The sequence below is a fragment of the Ruditapes philippinarum genome, unplaced genomic scaffold (assembly GCF_026571515.1).
Source record: "Ruditapes philippinarum isolate M1 unplaced genomic scaffold, ASM2657151v2 ctg223_1_1_1_1, whole genome shotgun sequence".
Lineage (NCBI taxonomy): Eukaryota > Metazoa > Mollusca > Bivalvia > Venerida > Veneridae > Ruditapes > Ruditapes philippinarum.
In genome coordinates this window covers 49,679-70,785 of record NW_026851762.1, presented here as the reverse complement: position 1 = coordinate 70,785, position 21,107 = coordinate 49,679, and the positions used below count along the sequence as shown (strand labels likewise).

The following is a 21,107-nucleotide window of genomic DNA, read 5'->3' as shown; positions in this document are numbered from 1 at the left end:
CTCTTGTTTTTGATACCTTCACTAAACTTATTGAAAGGGGGCATATAGATCTACTATCATTAAAAGTGTGAATGAAGCTACAAGCCTAAAGTGCAGATGAGTTAAACGCTAAGAGTTTAAGGAATTTTTAAATATTCCCAATTTAAGTGAAATTTTGCAGGTTTTATGTCAAATGTGACTGAACTATTTTTACTGTAGGATTTGTTTTGTTTTTAATTCCTTCACTATACTTAATGGGTGGAGGCATATAGATTTACTATCATTAAGAGTTAGAATGACAAATGTTTGATATTTGATACAGGATTACTAAGGACTACCATTAGAGCTTTTATTATACAGGATTGTGTTCAAGCTACCTGTAGCTCTTGTAGTAAGTACAGGTTGACAATAGATAATTAAGATAGAGTTTATACCTAGGACCAGGTATATCTGTAGCTATAATCTATACATATTAAGTATTGATTGGGCCACCAATAACGTTTTCTTTTCAGCCTTAAGGACTATCCATAGGGTTTGTTTCAGGATTAGGGACCTGCATATTCTATGCTTAATGAGGGTCCATCTGCCCTTTCAGGCACTGAGAGTACAAACCCTAGGCTTAGGGATCAGGCTCTTAATTATCTCATTATAGGCATTAAATTCTTTTTGAAATAACTCAATCTTAAGTCTTAATCATATATTAATACTTATTTTTCAGTTCCTATAGCTTCCATTAAAGAAGTGAGAAGTGGTAAAACAACAGATGCATTAAAGAACAAAGAAATTGCTGGGATATACCCGGACGAATGTGCCTTTTCTATTGTGTTTGGGGACAATTTTGAGTCAATGGATTTGATAGCAAACACCCCAGATGAAGCCAATATCTGGGTGACAGGACTTACATGTTTGATCAATACACAGACAACAGGCTCAACTACATGTATGTTTATCTATATATATTATATAAGTATATAATTAATATAGAATTTTTAGTAGTTAAAAACAATTTTAGCTCACAGGAGCCCAAATGCGCTCAAGAGGTACTTTTTTGATCACATGATGCCTGTCTTTCATCCTTTTCCACAGTGTCTTTAAACAATAATGCTTTCTAACCCAAGAGGTAGATTTTGGCCAAACTTCACAGGAGTGATTGTTTGGTGACCCTGTACAATGGTTTTTAAATGGTACCAGTCAAATGTACATGTAGGTCACAGGAGCTAAAAATAGACATTAAGATTAAATTTTTTAAAAGTCTCTCCTCAATAACTACTATGCCCAGACCTAATATAATTTTAGCTTCCTGCCACAAATAAAGCACAGTTCAAGTATATTGTAAGTAAATTTGAAGCTCTCTGGTAAAGTTTATAAGGAGCGTTGCGGTCCAACTTCATATCCGCTTTCATCTATGCTAATGACCAAAAAATAATTGTTGCATCATCACCTGGTGGTCTTTTGAAAAGTTATATGGATTTCCATACAATGTATTTATAGAATATCATTTATTTAAAATTTTGCAGACTGCAACTAACATGCATTGTTTTCATTCTATATATTAATATTTAAGTTCAAATATTTGGTAATCCCAGTTGCGCTATTAAATTTTGAGGTGCCTACAATCATTCAATATTCTTGTGCAATATAACAGTCTGACTTTAATTAGAAATGCTGAAAAGCCATAGAAAGGCATCTCAGTGCATATAATTTATTTTTTTATTCTTTTGATGTAATAGCAAGATATTACAGCTAGTGTCCTCTGGGGGCTTTATACCACAACAAGTTGCTGATTAGCTGGAACCATCAAACAGAGATAAAACCAGTTGCTAAAATACCAACGTAGAATAATTGTACCCCATGCAGTAATTGGGTGCACACAATCTTAATAAATATAATTCCACACATCTCTATGTCATTATAATGCAGATAGTTTTTATGCTGTTCTTGCATGTTAACGAAATTTGCAAATGTTATTGTCTGCAGAACACTTCAAGTATATCAGTTAGTTTGTAGGAATTGTGCAAGATGTCATGGTTGTATTTCATTTAGTTTCCAAGAATATATATGGGTCAGATGACCATAATAGTGTGTGATATGCCTTTAATCTCTATGGCTGACAATTAAACTGAAAGCAAATTAATTAATTTATTCCAGTGACCCTTAAGAATAACATTGTCACAGTACTCCCGCTGTGAAAATGAAATGTATGTGTTATGATTGCATAAAGATATATATTGGCTGCTAAAAATATACTTTAAAAAAATGAAGTCTCAAAAATCTTCTTGTCTGAAACTACAAGGCCCATGGCTTAGGTATTAGGTACACTTATAATGCAGCATTGCCATAGCAATACCTTTTGAATGTGTACAAACAAAGTAACTTAAGTTTGTATAAAATTGGTTTCTGTAATAGAAACTGCAAACCCCAGAGATTGAGATACTTGGCATGTAACATTGTTTAGTAGACCTTTAATACCACAGTTAAGTAAATCATACACCCAAGATCTTCAGTAAATATGCCCTAGAACACACAGAAATTGCTGTGCTTAACATAATTCTCGGAATTGCAGAACATAAAAGAACAGTGAGACACAAATTAAGTTTCATTATATTTGCAGTTGTTAGTCTTTAGCACAATTCAAGATTTTCAGAAAGTGTTTTTCTGAATGTAGGAGAAACAGCATGTGTTAGATTAGACAGTTTCAGAAATACACGCCCACATATAAAAACCAACAGACGGAGAAGAAATAAATACAAAATATACACATGGGACTGGAGATATCTCATTAAAACAGTAGTTTGTATGAATTAATGTCAAAATAAAAGAACTTTAATCATAGGCATAATATATTTCCAAGCACTGACTTAATTTTCCTCCTCCTGCATTATTCTCTGCTAGCCTTTTTTTAAGCCAATTGCTTGAATGCATGGCAAGGTGCAGTTAATTGTTTTTCACATGATGTAGAAATCTCAGTATGGAAAGGAAACAATGTAAGCTGTAAGTATTGGACCTTTACCAAGATTGTTTAAATATTTTTTTTTTCACTTGGTCAAAATAATAACACAACTGCAAGGGGGTTGTGTGTCTGCCTCTATTGTGATGAACATAAAGTGTGGAAGAAGATAAAATATTATACATCACAATAATAAAGATGACAGGGTCTTTCTTGCTTAGACTGGAAACCACTTTTTTCTGCTGCTAGGAGTTGAACTCCTGCAACAGATATTTTTCATGGTTGAGTGACAGAATTGGTCAATGCTTTTGACCTAAATGCTTGTTCTGTCTGAAGATTTTGTAAACTTTGAGTTAAGATTTAATTATACTTAAAACTCTCTGTTAGTCTGATGAGATATACAGTCAAATCTGATGAACAGTACGGTCAAATCTGATGAACAATACAGTCAAGTCTGATGAACAATATCTGATGAACATTACGGTCAAATCTGATGAACAATATCTGATGAACAGTACGTTCAAATCTGATGAACAGTATTTTCAAATCTGATGAACAGTACGGTCAAATCTGATGAACAGTACGGTCAAATCTGATGAACAATACAGTCAAGTCTGATGAACAATACAGTCAAGTCTGATGAACAATACAGTCAATTCTGTTAAATCTGATAAACAATACAGTCAGGTCTGTTAAATCTAATTAACAATACAGTCAAGTCTAATGAACAATACGATCAGGTCTGTTGAACAATGCAATGCGGTCAGTCTGTCTGAAGAACAATATGGTCATGTCTGATGAACAACATGATCAAGTCTGATAAACAATGAGGTCAGTCTGTACAATACGGTAATATGAACATCTGATGAACAATATGGTCAGCCTGTCTGAAGAACAATACGGTCAAGTCTGATGAACAATATGATCGGTCTGATGAACAATATGGTTAGTCTGTACTGTAAAGAATGATGTACAAGTTGGCCAGTAGGCTATTCCAATATTGATGCATTATAGGCCTATATCATTTCAATGTTCAATGTCAGTAAAAAAGATAAAATCTGACAAAATTTCTGACAGTGATGTAAGCAGAAAAAAAGCTCTATGTATTTGGTAGAGAGATATATAAATGGATGAAATTGGATTATTGATATCTTATATTATGATACATAATTCCTTGTACTCTCGAGACTCTCTGACTTCTACATTATTATTGAAGATGGAACATTGTTAGTTAAGGAAATAACTGACTACCAATTGTTGGGATGTCTGACAGACATTACAGCCCAGGGGGGCTTGTCATATTTAATAAGGTGCAACTTCTCAACAATAATTGTTTTGAACCAAATGTTTATACCCTCATTGTTTATATTCCTATTGTCTTACAGTCTTAAGTTATGATCATGACATAGAAATATGATTTTAATATCTTGAGCTGCTTACTTGGTTATAAAAGATAAAATGGTAAAAAGTAAATGAAGGAGGTTGTTACAGAACAGTCAGTTTAAAGAAAATTGTAGGGTGTTGAAGGTTCAAATGGAGTTGAGTCCTTTCCAGTGTTTACAGTTTTATGCAAATTGACTAACTAATTATCCATTAGCTACAATCATGTATGTATTTATGTATGTATGTATTCTAGGCACAATAAGATAATAGTCCATCTGCACTTTTGGCACTGAGAGTACTGACCCGCACACGTGTCATTCATGTTCTTAAATGATATCTACAAAATGGTGACTAACAAATACATAACCACTGAAAAGAATGTGTGCTTTGTTTCTGTTTTTGAGCAGTTAAACAAAGAATGAATAATTAAGGCAGGGCTAAATATTTCACTGCTAAAAACTGGAAATGTTAAAAGACCTTAAGGGCATTCAAAGAAGCTGCAGGGTAACAAGAAAAGTTCAATGGAAAATATCTCGAGTCATGCATTGGGTAAATAGGTGATACAGATTTAGAGACAGGGTTACTGTCATACAACAGGACTTATGCCTGTTCAAATAATTGTATTTATAAGGATTCTAGGCAGATTAATAGGCAAAAGAGAGCACTGATTTAATTATGTTACAGCAACCAAACTGAAGTTATTTAAGATATTAAAGTTAAACAAATAAGGTAAAAAATGACTGAGATAGACTTTCTATATTTCACTAGCAGACCTACTGTAGATTTGCGGCCATAAGTCGACCAAAAACGGTTGCCAAAATTGTCTATAAAAATCAACTCGACTTATGGTCGAGTAACCAAAAAATATTGATCTAATTAGAGCCTTTTTTGAGAGTTCTGTAAGCGGTAATGCTGGCTCATCTTTCAGTACCGATTGGTAAAGAAACATAGACATAATGTTTAAACAATAAAATATTAAAATGAATCTTATTTTAATTTTGCAAGGGATGTTCGATAATAATTTATAATAAATTTCAGTTTTTAAATCAGCGGCCGATATAAAGGAAAATTTAATGGAAAATCATACTTTAATAGCAATTAGCAGAACACATTTCCCTTTGTTGCTGAAGAATGTAAACTTAGAGTCGCTAAAAATATTTACCCTTCTCAATATATCCATGTGAAAAACAAAGTGTCAAAAGGTGCTAATACACTGTACATAGACATACCGTCACCTTTGATCTTTTGTCAGGGCAGCTGTGCTTACGTCACGCTCAAGATGTTTGTATTGCTTAATGATATGCGCAATGTTCTAATGCAAACCAAACGAAGACCAATCAAATTAATTTACTCAATTGTCAAACACACCCATAGCCAATCGTGTTTGATTAGCTTTTTTGCATAGATTTTTTTGATTGGATGAAGGCGTGTTCATAATAATTTATACACACTTTCCTATAATTAATGCACAAGGTTTCGTTAATATATAGATTTTTCTGCCGATTGTTTTTACACATCTATTTGTTTTGACAGTTATTAAACTAGCATTTAACGCACATATTGGATTATCTATAAGGATTTGTTTACTTAAGAAAAAAACTGTGACATAAAGTAAAACGTTTTAAAGAACACGCACAAATTGGATTATCTACAACTGTGACAAAATGCCTAAACGGAAGCGTACTGCTTATGACAATGCTTTAAAATTTGTGTAATAGAATTTGCCGAAACTTCAAATAACTGTGCTGCTGAACATGAGTTTGGAGTCAGTGAAAAACTTGTGCGTGATTGGCGTAAATCTAAAGACAGGATTTTAGATGGCCCGAAGAGCCCGAAATCTAAAGACAGGATTTTAGATGGCCCGAAGAGCCAGAAACAACATTAAGCCTAAAAACTTTAAGGAGATGTTGAGTAAAATTACCCCCGACTTATGGAAGAGTCAAGTCAAAATACCAACTTTTTTTAGTCAATATACACCCCTCGACTTATGGATGAGGTCGACTTATGGCCGCGTATATACAGTATATTGTCATTATTCATTTAAAAAAATTTACGGAGAATCACAGGATACAGACAAATCTTTACAGACTCCCAGCGGATTGGTTATAGCTTGCAGACAATTATAAAAATATCAAAGGGTCTGCGAATTATCAATGTTATTATGAAATATAAGTCATAAAATGATACAATTCTGGCATAAAGCTAATACATCAAAATTAATAATGAAAACGTGATTTCTTAATGTTGTCAAACACTTCATGTTTTGTTGTTTTTGCTCAAATATTTGTCAGTAATGTGAGCACTGTAGCAGCAAAACAAGAGGTCTCACAGCATCAGTCAGCATATTCTATATATCATCTGTGTGTGTGTCACATGTATTTGAGTTTATTTAAACTCGCCACTGGTTGACCATATGGGCGAGTCCTCTTAAAAGAAGATTACACCAGTCATTTTAGATTTTTTGAGGATAACATACTGATACATGCCACAGTTCTAGAAGCTTCTCCTTGTTCTTTAGCATGCCAAGAGTTTAAACACTCATACATGGGACCTCCATTTAAAGTCTCATTAGTAATTTATGTTGGCCAGCCTGGGAATCTAGCCCACAATGTCAAGATTACAAGTCTCGTGCTCTATCTGATTGAGCTATGCAGACTGGCAGATATATCATCTGAACACACAGACAAGATTATTTATTGTTACATGGCTGAAGTCAGGTTCATTCTGAAATATCCCTCAAAATACTTTGCATACAGACCTCGAAGCAGCTAGGCATGTCAATTGCACAAAATACAGTAATTGAGCATTGTTTTATATTACTGTTACAGTTGATTGTGCTCTTAATACCTTCAAGTTCAACCTTCGACAACTGCATCACTGGAATTGATTCTTTGGCTCAGTGGATTACAGCGTTGTTACCTTCCCTTATAAATGGGTAGTGGAATCCTCAGGCCACAGTTTTACAAACTAAAAAATGTTGGCAAGAGTATAACCTATGAAGTGTATTAGGTTATAATGCAGAAAATCTGGACAGTATTAGTAGTAGTACTCAATACAATGACCCTTAAAACAAACTCGTATTTCAGAGTGATTAACAATATGAAAAAAAAGTAGATTGTAAAGTATTAAGGAAATAGGATATGAACACTTGACTCCATGTCTATCAATAGTTTATCAAGTTTCAGTAACCTTTTAATATTTTATTCAATATCAAGTTGAGTTGTTATAGATTATATTAGATAAAATATGGTTGTAAGTTCTAAGATAGCAGCATGTGTGTTTACACCCTTGGTCCTTGCTGATGTATATTTGCCACTCAAAACTGTGTTTCTCAAAATCCCCACCCCAAAACAATAAAGTGGAATCATTATTTAAGAAAAAAAAACCCAGAAAAATGCAATCTTTAATAAAAATTTGTGTAACTCTACAAAATAAAAATGTTTACTGTAATAAGGACTACAGTTCTAACTCTTAGATTTTATTGTATTTAAAGTTGAAAAAGTAAAAGATGCAGTGTTGATCATTTAGTACATGAGTATTACATACCATCAGTGGTTGTAGAAAACAAAGCTCTGAACAGACATATAAACATACAGCTATACTGTGTTAATACAAATATATAATCACAGGGGCAAAACAAAGTTTCAGACAAAGTATAGAGTTGAATGGGAATAGAGGAGGGGGGGTATATGATTAGTGTGTCTGCCTCCCTGAATCCAAGGACCATCATGCTCGAGCCCGACTGGGGTCCAGCTGGAAGTGAACTCTGAATTTTAATTTAATAAGCTTCTTTTGTCTTCTTTACAACTGAGCACAAATAAAATGATTTTGTGGTTGAAACCAATGAAATCGTTCCATTTTTCAATTATTTTGTACATTTAATTGTTTTAATTGGCACCAACTTCATGCTAAATACAAGTCAGTTATACCAGTACTGTTAGTCACACGTACTCTGACTCACATATAGTTTTGAGATTGAGAACAAGGTTTAAGTGTTTGTTAAGTCATCATTATACCATTTAATAATAATATTGTAGTGTCTGACTGTGGGGCACCGACAGATAAATTTCATTAAAAGCTGACTTACAAACACTATTCCTATGACTAAGTATTGAAAATTTAATTCTGTCATTCAAGTCCTATGCAAAATTACACATTTACATCATTTTTTTATCCATTAAATGTACAAAAATCAATGAAAATTTACCAGTGATAAAGACATGATTTTTTTTTAACCATTTAAACCCAGTTGATTAAACATGTTTTACAAGCACATTCCTGCAGAAAACAGACTGTGTCATGCTTTAAAGGAATGCAGTCAGAACTGTTCATTTACTGTATAATTGACTGCAGTTTGTAATTAACTTGATCTCAAAAACAGATGCCAGCTTGAGGGACTGTTGTTTTTGTTTTTTTTTAACATGCCGTATTTTTACGGAAAATCCAATTTTCTGAAATTTTGATTATGTAATTTTCTTACATTTTTTTCAAAGAAAACAAAGAAGTTTTTACATATTATATTAATTTTTATTTCCGTTTTTTCCTGCCCCCTCGTGAGCATGGCCAACTGGAATTAAACCAGAATCTAATTGCTGTGAAAGACACGATATTTACGCCACTGTTTTAGCACTAGGGAGATGAAAGCAAGATTTGGAGAACCTCTGAACGACATGTTGTTCAATTAGTTTTGAAATGTCAGCTTGTTTGCCATTTGTTTGCCTAGGGACATCATTTATTAACAGCTCTCTCTCCCCCTTCCTGAAATTAAACGCTCTGGTAGACTCCATGGACATATCTAATAGTGGCTAAGTTTTTTTCCAGGAAACATGTCTGACATTAGTCTGGTAAGATCGAGAATAATTATAGAAAGTCAACTTCTTAAATATATAAGAAAATCTGGACCCATGATGATATTTTGGTGATTAGTTAAAGAGACTTTACTTTTAATAGAGGATGATGGACTGTTTTAAATGTGCGAACACAAGAACTATATTTGCTTCTGAAATTTCTGTAAGAAATGAGTATTTATCATTTGTGGGGGAAAAAACAACATTTCTTAAAAATTCTAGGAACTTATGAATGCTTGATGAAATTTGCTTAAACTTCACAGGAATGATTATTAGGTGTTGTGAAGATGGTTTCAGTCTAATGCTTAAGTAGGTCACAGGAGCTGAAATGTAATCTTTAAAATCTTCTTCTCAGTTTAACTACAATGCCCAGAGCTTAGATATTTGGCATGTAGCATTACCTTTAATATTTATAAATCATGCCCCTAGGTTAAACATGACCCTGCCCTAGGGGTTTATTAGTTTTCATAAGCTTTAATATAGAAAGATACATTCAAGTATTCTTTTATAAAAATGGAATAGCCATAGCTTAGATGTTTTGTCTGAAGCCTCACATTAAATTTGATTCTCTAGAAAAGTGCTATAAATCATGCCCCAAAGGTCAGAAATGGCCCCATCCTACGGTCAGTATATATAGTTAAGTTAAAAATAAATGTATTAAAAATCTTTTTCTTTGAAAGTATGAAATAAATCTAATTTCTAAATTATAGAAGAAACATGCATTTATTGTTGTTATAAAGTGACAGATAGATCGACAACAAATGAACAAACAAAATTATTTTAATTAAGCATTTTCGGGGCCGTCAGGGTTTGGTGATTGTCCGATTTTGGTGGTCCCCAACCAGTAGAGCTTATATATCATGAAGCATTAATAGTAGCAGACATCTTCAAATAGTTTAAGAATTAAGATGCTTTGGCAAAAAATGACAAACACAGTGTGACCTTATTTTTAAATTGTGAGCTTTTTTAGCAATATATCGTAAGGTGAGTGATCCAGGGCATTACGACCTTCTTGTTTAGGTAAATTCAAAGGTGTTGTTGTGAAAATTTGAAAATATGGATTATATTCTTTGAAAAACAACAAAGCATACATAAATGTTAAAGTTAACATTTTGTCAGAGTTATGGCCCTTCCAATAACTTACTTAGTACTAACAGATACTAAATTACTTTTGATTGGAACAGATGTATGTAAAAAGGGTAAAAATTAGATTGAAGCTTTATTTAGTTATGAATGGTTAGTAGTTATAGTTCAAGTTATTATTATTATTTTGTGGTCAACAAACTGTTTTGAATGGCTTTATGTTTACTTATTTAACAGTTACTTTATGGTTATTGAAATTCTACAATAATAATTGTTATCTTGTGGATATTAATAGGTGTTCAGGTTCTTTCTGTTATAGTTCTTATTGTTACTTTATGGTTATTATACTGTTATGGTTTTGATATTTATTTTTTGGTTATTTAATTGTTATGGTTTACGGGTATTGAATTGTAATAATTCAACATGATTACTACCTTGTGGTTATTTAACTTATCTTGTTCTGATTGTTATTAATCTGTTATAGTTCTAATATTGTTACTTTATGGTATAATTAAACTATTACATAAAACTGTTTATTTGTTGCCATTTTATGATTAATAATCTGATATAAATTGTTATTTCAGCACCAGAGGAGGCTATTGAAGAAATGCAGCAAATGAGGGACAAGTATCCTTTTCTTTAGTTCAATTTTCTCTAATTTGTAAATTCATTATCATGCATGTAATAATCTTTTAAAGCTGCATTATTGCAGCCTCCAGATAAGCCAAAATATTTTAAGAAAATAAACTTGAGTAAAAATTGCTGAGATTTTAAGCAAAGTAAAAAGACTCAAGATTAAAGTGATAATTTCTATGTTATGAGTGATTTATGACCAATTTGCAGTATTTGTTACCATATTTCTAATGTGTTACGCAGTTAAAGGGCTATTATTGCATATGTTGGCCTGTCTTTTTGGTAATTTATATTGGTTGTTAATGCTGTTTGCAATGTATACATTATTTTCTTTGTTCACTTTGCAATATTTTAATTACTTTTTAATAATTACATTTTTAAAAACTTTTCACTAAAATTAGCATGAATCTTGAGGTATGCTGCTTTAACTTGTTATTAATGTTGATTTCTGTTCATCTTTCATTAAAATGCAAAATGTCAGTTGAGATATTTCTTAAACCCTAGAATTCTTGAATTTATCCTTGAAATTATCGTGTGCATATTAAAGTGAATTTGTCTATAATGGAAGGTATGTGATACCATAAATAAATATTGTTGATAGTATTAAGTGTCATACGTGACAAAGACAAACCAGGAAAAGCTTATATATGGATGTTGCTGTTAATTGTGAGATGCCAGATTTCATATAACATGTCTTAATATAGTAGATAAATTGTTCTAGAACAAAATATCAGTTGTCATCTTATAAAATTAATGATCATATTAAATCACTTATAACTTGGTAAACATTTTGTCTTTCTTCAAGAAATATTTTATAAGAATATCCAAATGATGCATTTCTTTTGTTTTTTATCAATATTTGAAAATAATACTTGTGGAAAATGTGCCATTTATAGACAAATCCATTTTAATGACATAACTTGAATATTGAGAAAAACTTAAGTGGTTGGTCGGCTAAAACAGGTGATATGAATGTTCAGACTGTAAATTATAAAGCATTAAGGCACTCCTGTCTAAGCTTGAACTGAATGTTATGGTAATGGATGGTATCATTATAGACAAATATTAATTACAGAAACTTGAACTTTTTGTATCACACCTGGGCACATTGATTTAAGTGCTGGGAAGTATCTTACTTTAAGCACTAAGTGCCCTGGTGAGCTTGAAAACGGTGATGAATAAAAATTAATGTACTTTATTTTCATAATCTGGAGACAATGTATATCTCCAAAATTATATTTCTTTTTTTAAAAAACACATTTATATCCTTTCAAACCTCTTTGTAGATTTTTGACCAAACTTCACTGGAATGCTCCAAGGTTCAGGTTCTCTATAAACAATAATATGGTTGGTTCAAGCCTGATTCCTAGGTAGGTCATGGAGTTTTTGAAAATGTTTGCTCTAAGAAATTAATTCTTCAAAATTATTTCTGTGATTTGTTATATTTTGAAGCCTTACACAGTCTGGTGATTCTCTTAAAAGGTTATTTATGGGTCCATCTCGGAGTCTGATATAGGAAAATAACTATACAATATAATGTTATATTGTCTGATTTTTTAACTACCAAGACCTAATGCTTAGAGTATTTGTCTTAGACAAATACTCTAAGCATTAGGTCTTGGTAGTTAAAAAATATGTATGCCTGTACAGAAGTGATATAAATCATTTCCCTGGGTCAAAATTTGACACAGGACCAATTTCGTCATTAATACTGTCAAATTGGTATCTGAAACTACAAACCAATGAGGTTAAACCTTTGATATGTAATATTGTCTGGTAGACCTTTACAGAAGTATATCTGATAAATTGCACATTTTGATCTTAAATGGCCCTGTCCTGGGTTTATCTTTTATTTCATAATTGCTTGTAGAAAAAGCCATGATTAGTTTCACATGCTCTTGTAAGACCATGATTTGGTGGCATGGTCGATTTGTGGCTTTGTGGTTGTCAGTGTGTGGTGGCATGGCCCAGTGGTTAATGATAAACTAATACCATGTAAACTTCAATGATCTTGTGATTTAGTGCAAAAAATTAGTTCCATGTGCTGATTAATTTAGTACTAAGGTTGTGATTGAGTCCATGCTCTTGTAAAAAAAAAGCCATGATTTTTTGTATGCTCTAAATTGTGATAAAGATAAAGATCATGCTTTTTAAATAGGCCATATAGTTGCGATTGCAATGGAATTCCATGGTCTCTTGATAAATGTGTTGATCTTATGATAAAGCCAGGCATGATTAAGTACATGCTCTTGTTTAAAAACATAATTTGCTCCATTCTTTTGCAATAAATGCCATGATAAGTTCAATGGAGAGTTCCATTGTCTTTTAATTAAGACATAAAAAGAGTCATGCCTTTCATATAATAAAAGCAAAAGCTATAATTAGCTCATGGTTAGTTCCATTTTCTTCTTAAAATGGCCATTAACATTGTTTTATGATTTAAGGAAGGCCATGGTTTCTTAAAGTTTCATGATTATCAAGGCCATGATTCAGTTTCATGATCTTTGATGATAAAGGCAGTGATTGGTTCCATGATCTTTAATGATAAAGGCAGTAATTGGATCCATGATCTTTGATGTTGAAGGCAGTGATTAGTTCCATGATCTTTGATGATAAAGGTCATGATAAGTTTCATGATCTTTGATGATAAAGGCAGTGATTGGTTCCATGATCTTTGATGATAAAGGCAGTGATTAATTCCATGATCTTTGGTGATAAAGGCAGTGATTGGTTCCATGATCTTTGATGATAAAGGCAGTGATTGGTTCCATGATCTTTGATGATAAAGGCAGTGATTAGTTCCATGATCTTTGATGATAAAGGCAGTGATTGGTTCCATGATCTTTGATGATAAAGGCAGTGATTGGTTCCATGATCTTTGATGATAAAGGCAGTGATTGGTTTCATGATCTTTGTTGATAAAGGCAGTGATTGGTTCCATGATCTTTGATGATAAAGGCAGTGATTGGTTCCATGATCTTTGATGATAAAGGCAGTGATTAGTTCCATGATCTTTGATGATAAAGGCAGTGATTGGTTCCATGATCTTTGATGATAAAGGCAGTGATTAGTTCCATGATCTTTGATGATAAAGGCCATGACAAGTTTCATGATCTTTGATGATAAAGGCTGTGATTAGTTCCATGATCTTTGATGATAAAGGCAGTGATTGGTTCCATAATTTTTGATAATAAAGGCAGTGATTAATTCCATGATCTTTGGTGATAAAGGCAGTGATTGGTTCCATGATCTTTGATGATATAGGCCATGACAAGTTTCATGATCTTTGATGATAAAGGCTGTGATTAGTTTCATGATCTTTGATGATAAAGGCCATGATTAGTTCCATGATCTTTGATGATAAAGGCAGTGATTGGTTCCATGATCTTTGATGATAAAGGCAGTGATTGGTTCCATGATCTTTGGTGATAAAGGCAGTGATTAGTTCATGATCTTTGATGATAAAGGCAGTGATTGGTTCCATGATCTTTGGTGATAAAGGCTGTGATTGGTTCCATGATCTTTGATGATAAAGGCTGTGATTGGTTCCATGATCTTTGGTGATAAAGGCAGTGATTGGTTCCATGATCTTTGATGATAAAGGCAGTGATTGGTTCCATGATCTTTGGTGATAAAGGCAGTGATTGGTTCCATGATCTTTGATGATAAAGGCAGTGATTAGTTCCATGATCTTTGATGATAAAGGCTGTGATTGGTTCCATGATCTTTGATGATAAAGGCAGTGATTGGTTCCATGATCTTTGGTGATAAAGGCAGTGATTAGTTCCATGATCTTTGATGATAAAGGCAGTGATTGGTTCCATGATCTTTTGGTGATAAAGGCAGTGATTGGTTCCATGATCTTTGATGATAAAGGCTGTGATTGGTTCCATGATCTTTGATGATAAAGGCAGTGATTAGTTCCATGATCTTTGATGATAAAGGCAGTGATTGGTTCCATGATATTTGGTGATAAAGGCAGTGATTAGTTCCATGATCTTTGATGAGAAAGGCAGTGATTAGTTCCATGATCTTTGATGATAAAGGCCATGACAAGTTTCATGATCTTTGATGATAAAGGCAGTGATTAGTTCCATGATCTTTGATGATAAAGGCAGTGATTAGTTTCATGATCTTTGATGATAAAGGCAGTGATTAGTTTCATGATCTTTGATGATAAGGCAGTGATTAGTTTCATGATCTTTGATGATAAAGGCAGTGATTGGTTCCATGATCTTTGATGATAAAGGCAGTGATTAGTTCCATGATCTTTGATGATAAAGGCAGTGATTAGTTTCATGATCTTTGATGATAAAGGCAGTGATTGGTTCCATGATCTTTGATGATAAAGGCAGTGATTAGTTCCATGATCTTTGATGAGAAAGGCAGTGATTAGTTCCATGATCTTTGATGATAAAGGCCATGACAATGTTTATGATCTTTGATCATAAAGGCTGTGATTGGTTTCATATTTTTTGATAATAAAGGCAGTGATTGGTTCCCTGTTATGGAAGTTACAATTAGTTTGATGATCTTCATGATGGGTACCTTGATCTTATTTTAAAAAAGGCCCTGATTAGCTCCATGATGGCCTTAATTAGTTCCATGCTGGCCATGATTTGTTCCATGATGGCCTTGATTTTTTCCATGATGGTAATTATCAGTTCTATAATAATAAAAAGGTCCAGTCATGACATTTAGGTCAATGCTTTTGACTTGAAGATCCAAAATCCTTGTAACCATTTTACTCCAGAATTTAGAGTATTTGGTTTGTCGGTACACACAAACTTTTACAGTTACAGACAACAGGTTGACTAAGCTATTGTGAACGGTAGTGTTTGAACTGCAGGGCAAAACCCACATTTGCCAAGTTCATGATAACATCTATCATATTCTGTAACAGTTCTTACACAGTAACTGTCTACTTTTATATAACTAAATTGAAAATTCAAAGGTGTTTATTTACTTCACACAGTATTATTTTGCTTTTCAACTTTGTGAGAAGAAAGTCAAAAAAATTGTCTGCAACATCTATTATTTTGTGGTGATGGGTTTTAGATTTCTATTTATATTATTGACATATATGTCTAGATATCATCTGCTGTAGAAAAGTTTTATTATAAATCTATAAAAGAACGTCACATCTATCAAAACTTTTGTATGTAGGTTTTAAAAGCGTTTCAAGTAAAGTTTCTTGTAACAAACTTCAATCCAAAATGTGTCCTTCCAATGTTCTTTTAATGAAAGTAGTTCAGATTTTCTTTAAATAATCAGTTTTTGTCCAATCAAGTATAGTCAAGTGCATTAAAGCTATATATACTGTAATTGTTATTAAATTATTATTTTTGATATTGCCAATTTTTATGTAATTTTTTGTGTAATTTGATATCAGTAAATTACTCCGAAATATATCTTTACTTTATTGAATTAATTATCAACCTGTAATAATGTTGATGTATATAAATGCGCAGAATAGAATATTTAAGCCACGTCACGACAAAACCAACATTGTGCGTTTGCGACCAGCATGGTACAAGACAAGCCTGTGCATCCGCGCAGTCTGATCAGGATCCATGCTGTCCGCTTACCAACTATTACAAGTAAGAGAAACTGATAGCGAACAGCATGGATCCTGATCAGACTGCGCGGATGCACAGGCTGGTCTGGATCCATGCTGGTCGGCAACGCACTATGTTGGTTTTGTCTAGACGCGGCTCATTTGTCCCTGATTGTAAATGCAAATATATGGAAAGCCTTGTCTATCTTATGATTATAAAAATGAACATTATTGTGTCACTATTTCTTTACAGTATTAATGTCTTCCCAAATTAAATGAAAGATTGACTCAATATATTTACTATTTGGATATAAGAACGTTCAGGTTTATAATTATAAGACAGTCAAGGCTTTCTATACAAGTAAGTTGATGTCACGCCATGGCATTGCGTCACATTATGTGGTTGTACAGGAACCGGCCCAGCTAGCTAAATGTAGCTATGCTAATGCCCAGCACTGTTTGATATTCAGTCATTTCTTATTCAGTCATTTATTATTCAGTAAGTTCATATTTATGAAATTTCAAGGACAATGTATTTTTCTTACAAATATTTGATTTATGTTAAAGTATTAGAAAGGGAGTTGGAGAACAATACAGTCCAACCCCTGCTGAGCAACCCCCTTTGGGAGAGTAAAGATTAAGGGTGTTGTGGAGAGGTGATTGTTCTAGAGAGGTTAAATTATACGTTAATATATTGTGGAGTCTTAATTTGGGAAAAATAAATAATATTGTTATAAAGAGGTTCTTGCTCTACAAGAGGGCCATTCTACAGGGGTATCACTGTATTCCAATCACAATTTTTTTTTTCTTTACTATTTTCCAGTCACAATTTTTTTCTTTTATTTTTTATATATCATTTTAATTACCAGTTAACATAGGGCCATTAATTTGTCAGAAATTTCACAGTTAATTCCAGTCACAGATTTTTGACTGTATTCCAGTCACAAATGTTTTTTTTTTAAATTGTTATATATTATCTTACTTTTATTACCAGTTTTAGTATATATAAATACCTTCACCAAATATTTTGTAGAGAGAAAAATTTAGATTGTGTTATTACCATTTTGCATGTCAGAATATAAACTGATCAATAAATACCATGACAAGGAACCATTCTTTTACATTTTTGAAATATTCTGTATCAATTTCCATGAAGCTTTTAGCTTTCAGTGTTTTAAAATGATTTCTTGCAGAAAAATACACCAAATTATTCTCAGCAACTATGCAGACATGAAGAAAAAAAAAATCAGACAGCCTTTTATAGATTTGAAATAGAACTTGAGTTTTTTCTTCTTGGAAGCGGGCTGACTAAAAAAAATTTTCATCGATGTTGTGTTTTTTTCGTCTGGTAAGAAATTATTATTGTACTAAGCATGCGATAGAAGCTTTTATGTTAGAAAATCCTTGACCTTGAATTAACAGCTGGTTAGCGGAGGTGTTCTCAGCGGAGGTAAGAGATGAGTCGCAGACCCTGGCCGAACAGGAAGTGGTCCGGCTTTTACAGAATCTGAACAACAACATAGCAACCTCTAGAATACGCACAAAATTAAAAGTACGTAAATTTTCTTTAATTATTTCCTCATTTGTAAGTGAATAATGTAACTTGTACATTTTTAGGTGCCAAGGACAGGGCATTGTCCAGAAGTAATTGGAATTTATATTACAATGTCCATTTACATGACATTGCCAGTCCACTAAATGTTGATGCGTAGATGTTGTGTTAAAAACAGACATATAAGCTATTATGTTTATGGTATTTGATCAATGGTTAGTAATGTGAATACAAAACTTGAGATTGCCAAAACACTTTTATTATCATAATTGATTATTGATTGATTGATTGATTTGATTGATTAATTAGTAAATGATTGATTGATTGATATTTTAAAATAGTGTTAAACTCCATGCATCTCAGGTCACATGTTACCATAGAAATGGTTATATTAAATTGATAAATCTGATAGTTCCCATAAAATTTAAGTTTATGATGTGCACTGTAAATTTAACATGCAATGAGAATAAAAAGCAAAAAACTTGTTCAGGATAGTGATGTCTTACAGTCTTTTAAAAAAAATGAAGTATACATGTAGTTCATTTTATAAATGAGCCGTGTCATGACAAAACCAACATAATGGGTTTGCGACCAGCATGGATCCAGACCAGCCTGCGCATCCGCGCAGTCTGATCAGGATCCATGCTGTTCGCTATCAGTTTCTCTACTTGTTATAGGGTTTGTAAGCGAACAGCATGGATCCTGATCAGACTGCGCGGATGCGCAGGCTGGTCTGGATCCATGCTGGTCGCAAACCCATTATGTTGGTTTTGTCGTGACGCGGCTCAAATCTATTGACACTTTTCTGTTGACTTAAAACCTCTTGCTCCTCAATGCTGTGGGTTTGAATCCCGACAGGGACTTTGGACTTTTTCATGTGAGAAAGCTATGCAGCAAGCATGGTTCTACTCATATACTGTCCGTTCCTGCCTAAAATAATGCTCGGAAGGGCATCTGAGGTCTGCCTACACAATTATTAAAACAGGAAAGTCGCTTTTAATAATGACCAGTATCTTGTGTTGATGCAACATAAAACCTGACCAAAAAATAAAAATTAGCAAAAATTAACTCTAAGACTACTAATTAAAGGCAACAGATTCATGGCATCTAATCATGGTCTGCACTTTTTGCCATTCAATCAATACATATTTTAAAAAATTTCCCTAAAAATGATGAATGGCTTTGTCCAGATTGTAAAAGGTACAAGATCATTTAAGATATTTAGCATGTTAATAGTAAAAACACACCTGTACCATGTCTTAAATTATCTCATCTTGTTAAATCATACACTGAAAAATTGTGATTAATGATTTTCCCTGTTCGCGATTATTTTTTTATGGTAATGAATTATGTTGGATGATTATAAACACTAACTTTGCCTGTTTGGAATATTGCAGTGCAAACTTCTGTACAAAGTAATGCAGCAATAAATTTGTCATTTCATGCAGCCTCTCATTATTACAGCTATAAGTTATAGCAACTTGGCAATCAGTCAAAAACAACATGAGTTCACCATATTTAAGCTTTCCAGAATCAAAAGGATTATAATAAGCTGTTAGTTTAAATGTTATTTATGTAAGATTGATCTTGAAGAAATCTTGCAGCTTTTTTAGACCACACTTGAATCTGCTTTCTAGAATTTTAAACAGGCCCTGAGGTTATAAAGAAATTCTCCAAGCTCCAACTCAGAGCTCACTTATTTGATTGGTCAGAAACTGTCACAGAATGTACACTGACCAATTAAAATCTCAAGGCCAGTACCGGGGTCTTATGAGAATATACAGCCATGGCTTCAGTAGGGCTCAAACCCAAGATGACTGGGTTGGCCTTACCACTTCCAAGTGCAGGCTGGCCTGACTCTATACTAGTGGCAACGGCTAATTTACTGTCAGATTTGCTGGGTTGATTACGAAATTATATTAAGTTCCCAATAACATTATAAAAGAAATTAGAGAATTCTTTCAGCCCAATACTTCCACCATGATCAGTCTATGAAATCCACATTAATTTTTTCTCCCTGAGAAAGCAAATTTGTGGCAGAATTTTTCCAATATATCATCTAGACGTTATTTCACCCACATATAAAATTAGATAATCTGTCCGTCTATAATTCAGTTTAAAAGATAAGAAATGGAAATTATCATTTGTTCTATAGACACTGTAGGCTGGAGATATTGACACATTTAGCGTAGATTTGACAGATTGTGTCTTCCATACTCATAAAGCAAGAATCCTTGACTGATGACTTTTTATTCCATGGCACTTATAATGGAAAATTTGCTGATCTTTTTCAGAGCTTTGACATTTTATCATCCCACAGAATTTTTGCGTCTACAGATATATATATATATGTATATATATATATATATATATATATATATATATATATATATATATATATATATATATATATATATATATATATATATATATGTATATATATATATATATATATATATATATTAAGTCTTTATGACAGTATAAAAGTTGGAGGGAAAAAACAACTCCAAAAACATTCTGCTTGTGTAGTTGCAATAACTTTCACACCTGAGGTGTTATTTATCTGCTTATTCTGTTGTTTATTTTGATGCAATATACTGATAGAATAATAAAAGTAAATTTCATTTTCAAGGTAGCTTTTCTGGTATGTCTTTCTTGATAATATTTTATTGTATGAATTAAAACTCAACACTTTTATTACAATTTAGCATTACCAGTAATAATATAATTGTGCCACTGCATGGCTAAGTGGTTAATGCTAGCAGCATAAGTTCAAATCTCCATCAGGGGTTTAAGCTGTGTTTCCTTGAGCAATAAACTTTACACTTATATCTCAGTATTGGTTGGTTTTTCGGAATGTACTTGAGAGAGTGTTACTAAGCAAAATATAGCTTCCTACACAATTGTACCTAAATAAATTCTATTTAAACTTATTGAAGTTATTTATTTACAGAAATAAATTCTGTTTAAAGTTATTAAAGTAATTTATTAACAGAAGGGTTTTGTTAGATTTTAAGTTATAACATTCAACAATATCTGAAGCCAAATCCCTGTGAGACAGTAATAACTTGTAATTGATATCGTGGGTTGACTGCAAAACTGCAGTATTAAATTGTGTGCAATAAA

The 21,107-nt window shown here is 32.7% G+C and overlaps 1 protein-coding gene across 1 annotated transcript in view; it reads left to right on the top strand.

Moving 5' to 3' along the window:
• The window catches only part of LOC132739037 (inactive phospholipase C-like protein 2), a gene marked incomplete at its 3' end in the record, with an annotated part of 110,743 nt that overhangs the window by 44,338 nt on the left and 45,298 nt on the right, over positions 1-21,107 (top strand). The window contains 3 exon segments of the mRNA XM_060726689.1: positions 698-919; positions 10,824-10,866; positions 17,852-17,981. Of these exon segments, the coding sequence (XP_060582672.1) occupies positions 698-919; positions 10,824-10,866; positions 17,852-17,981 (395 nt within the window).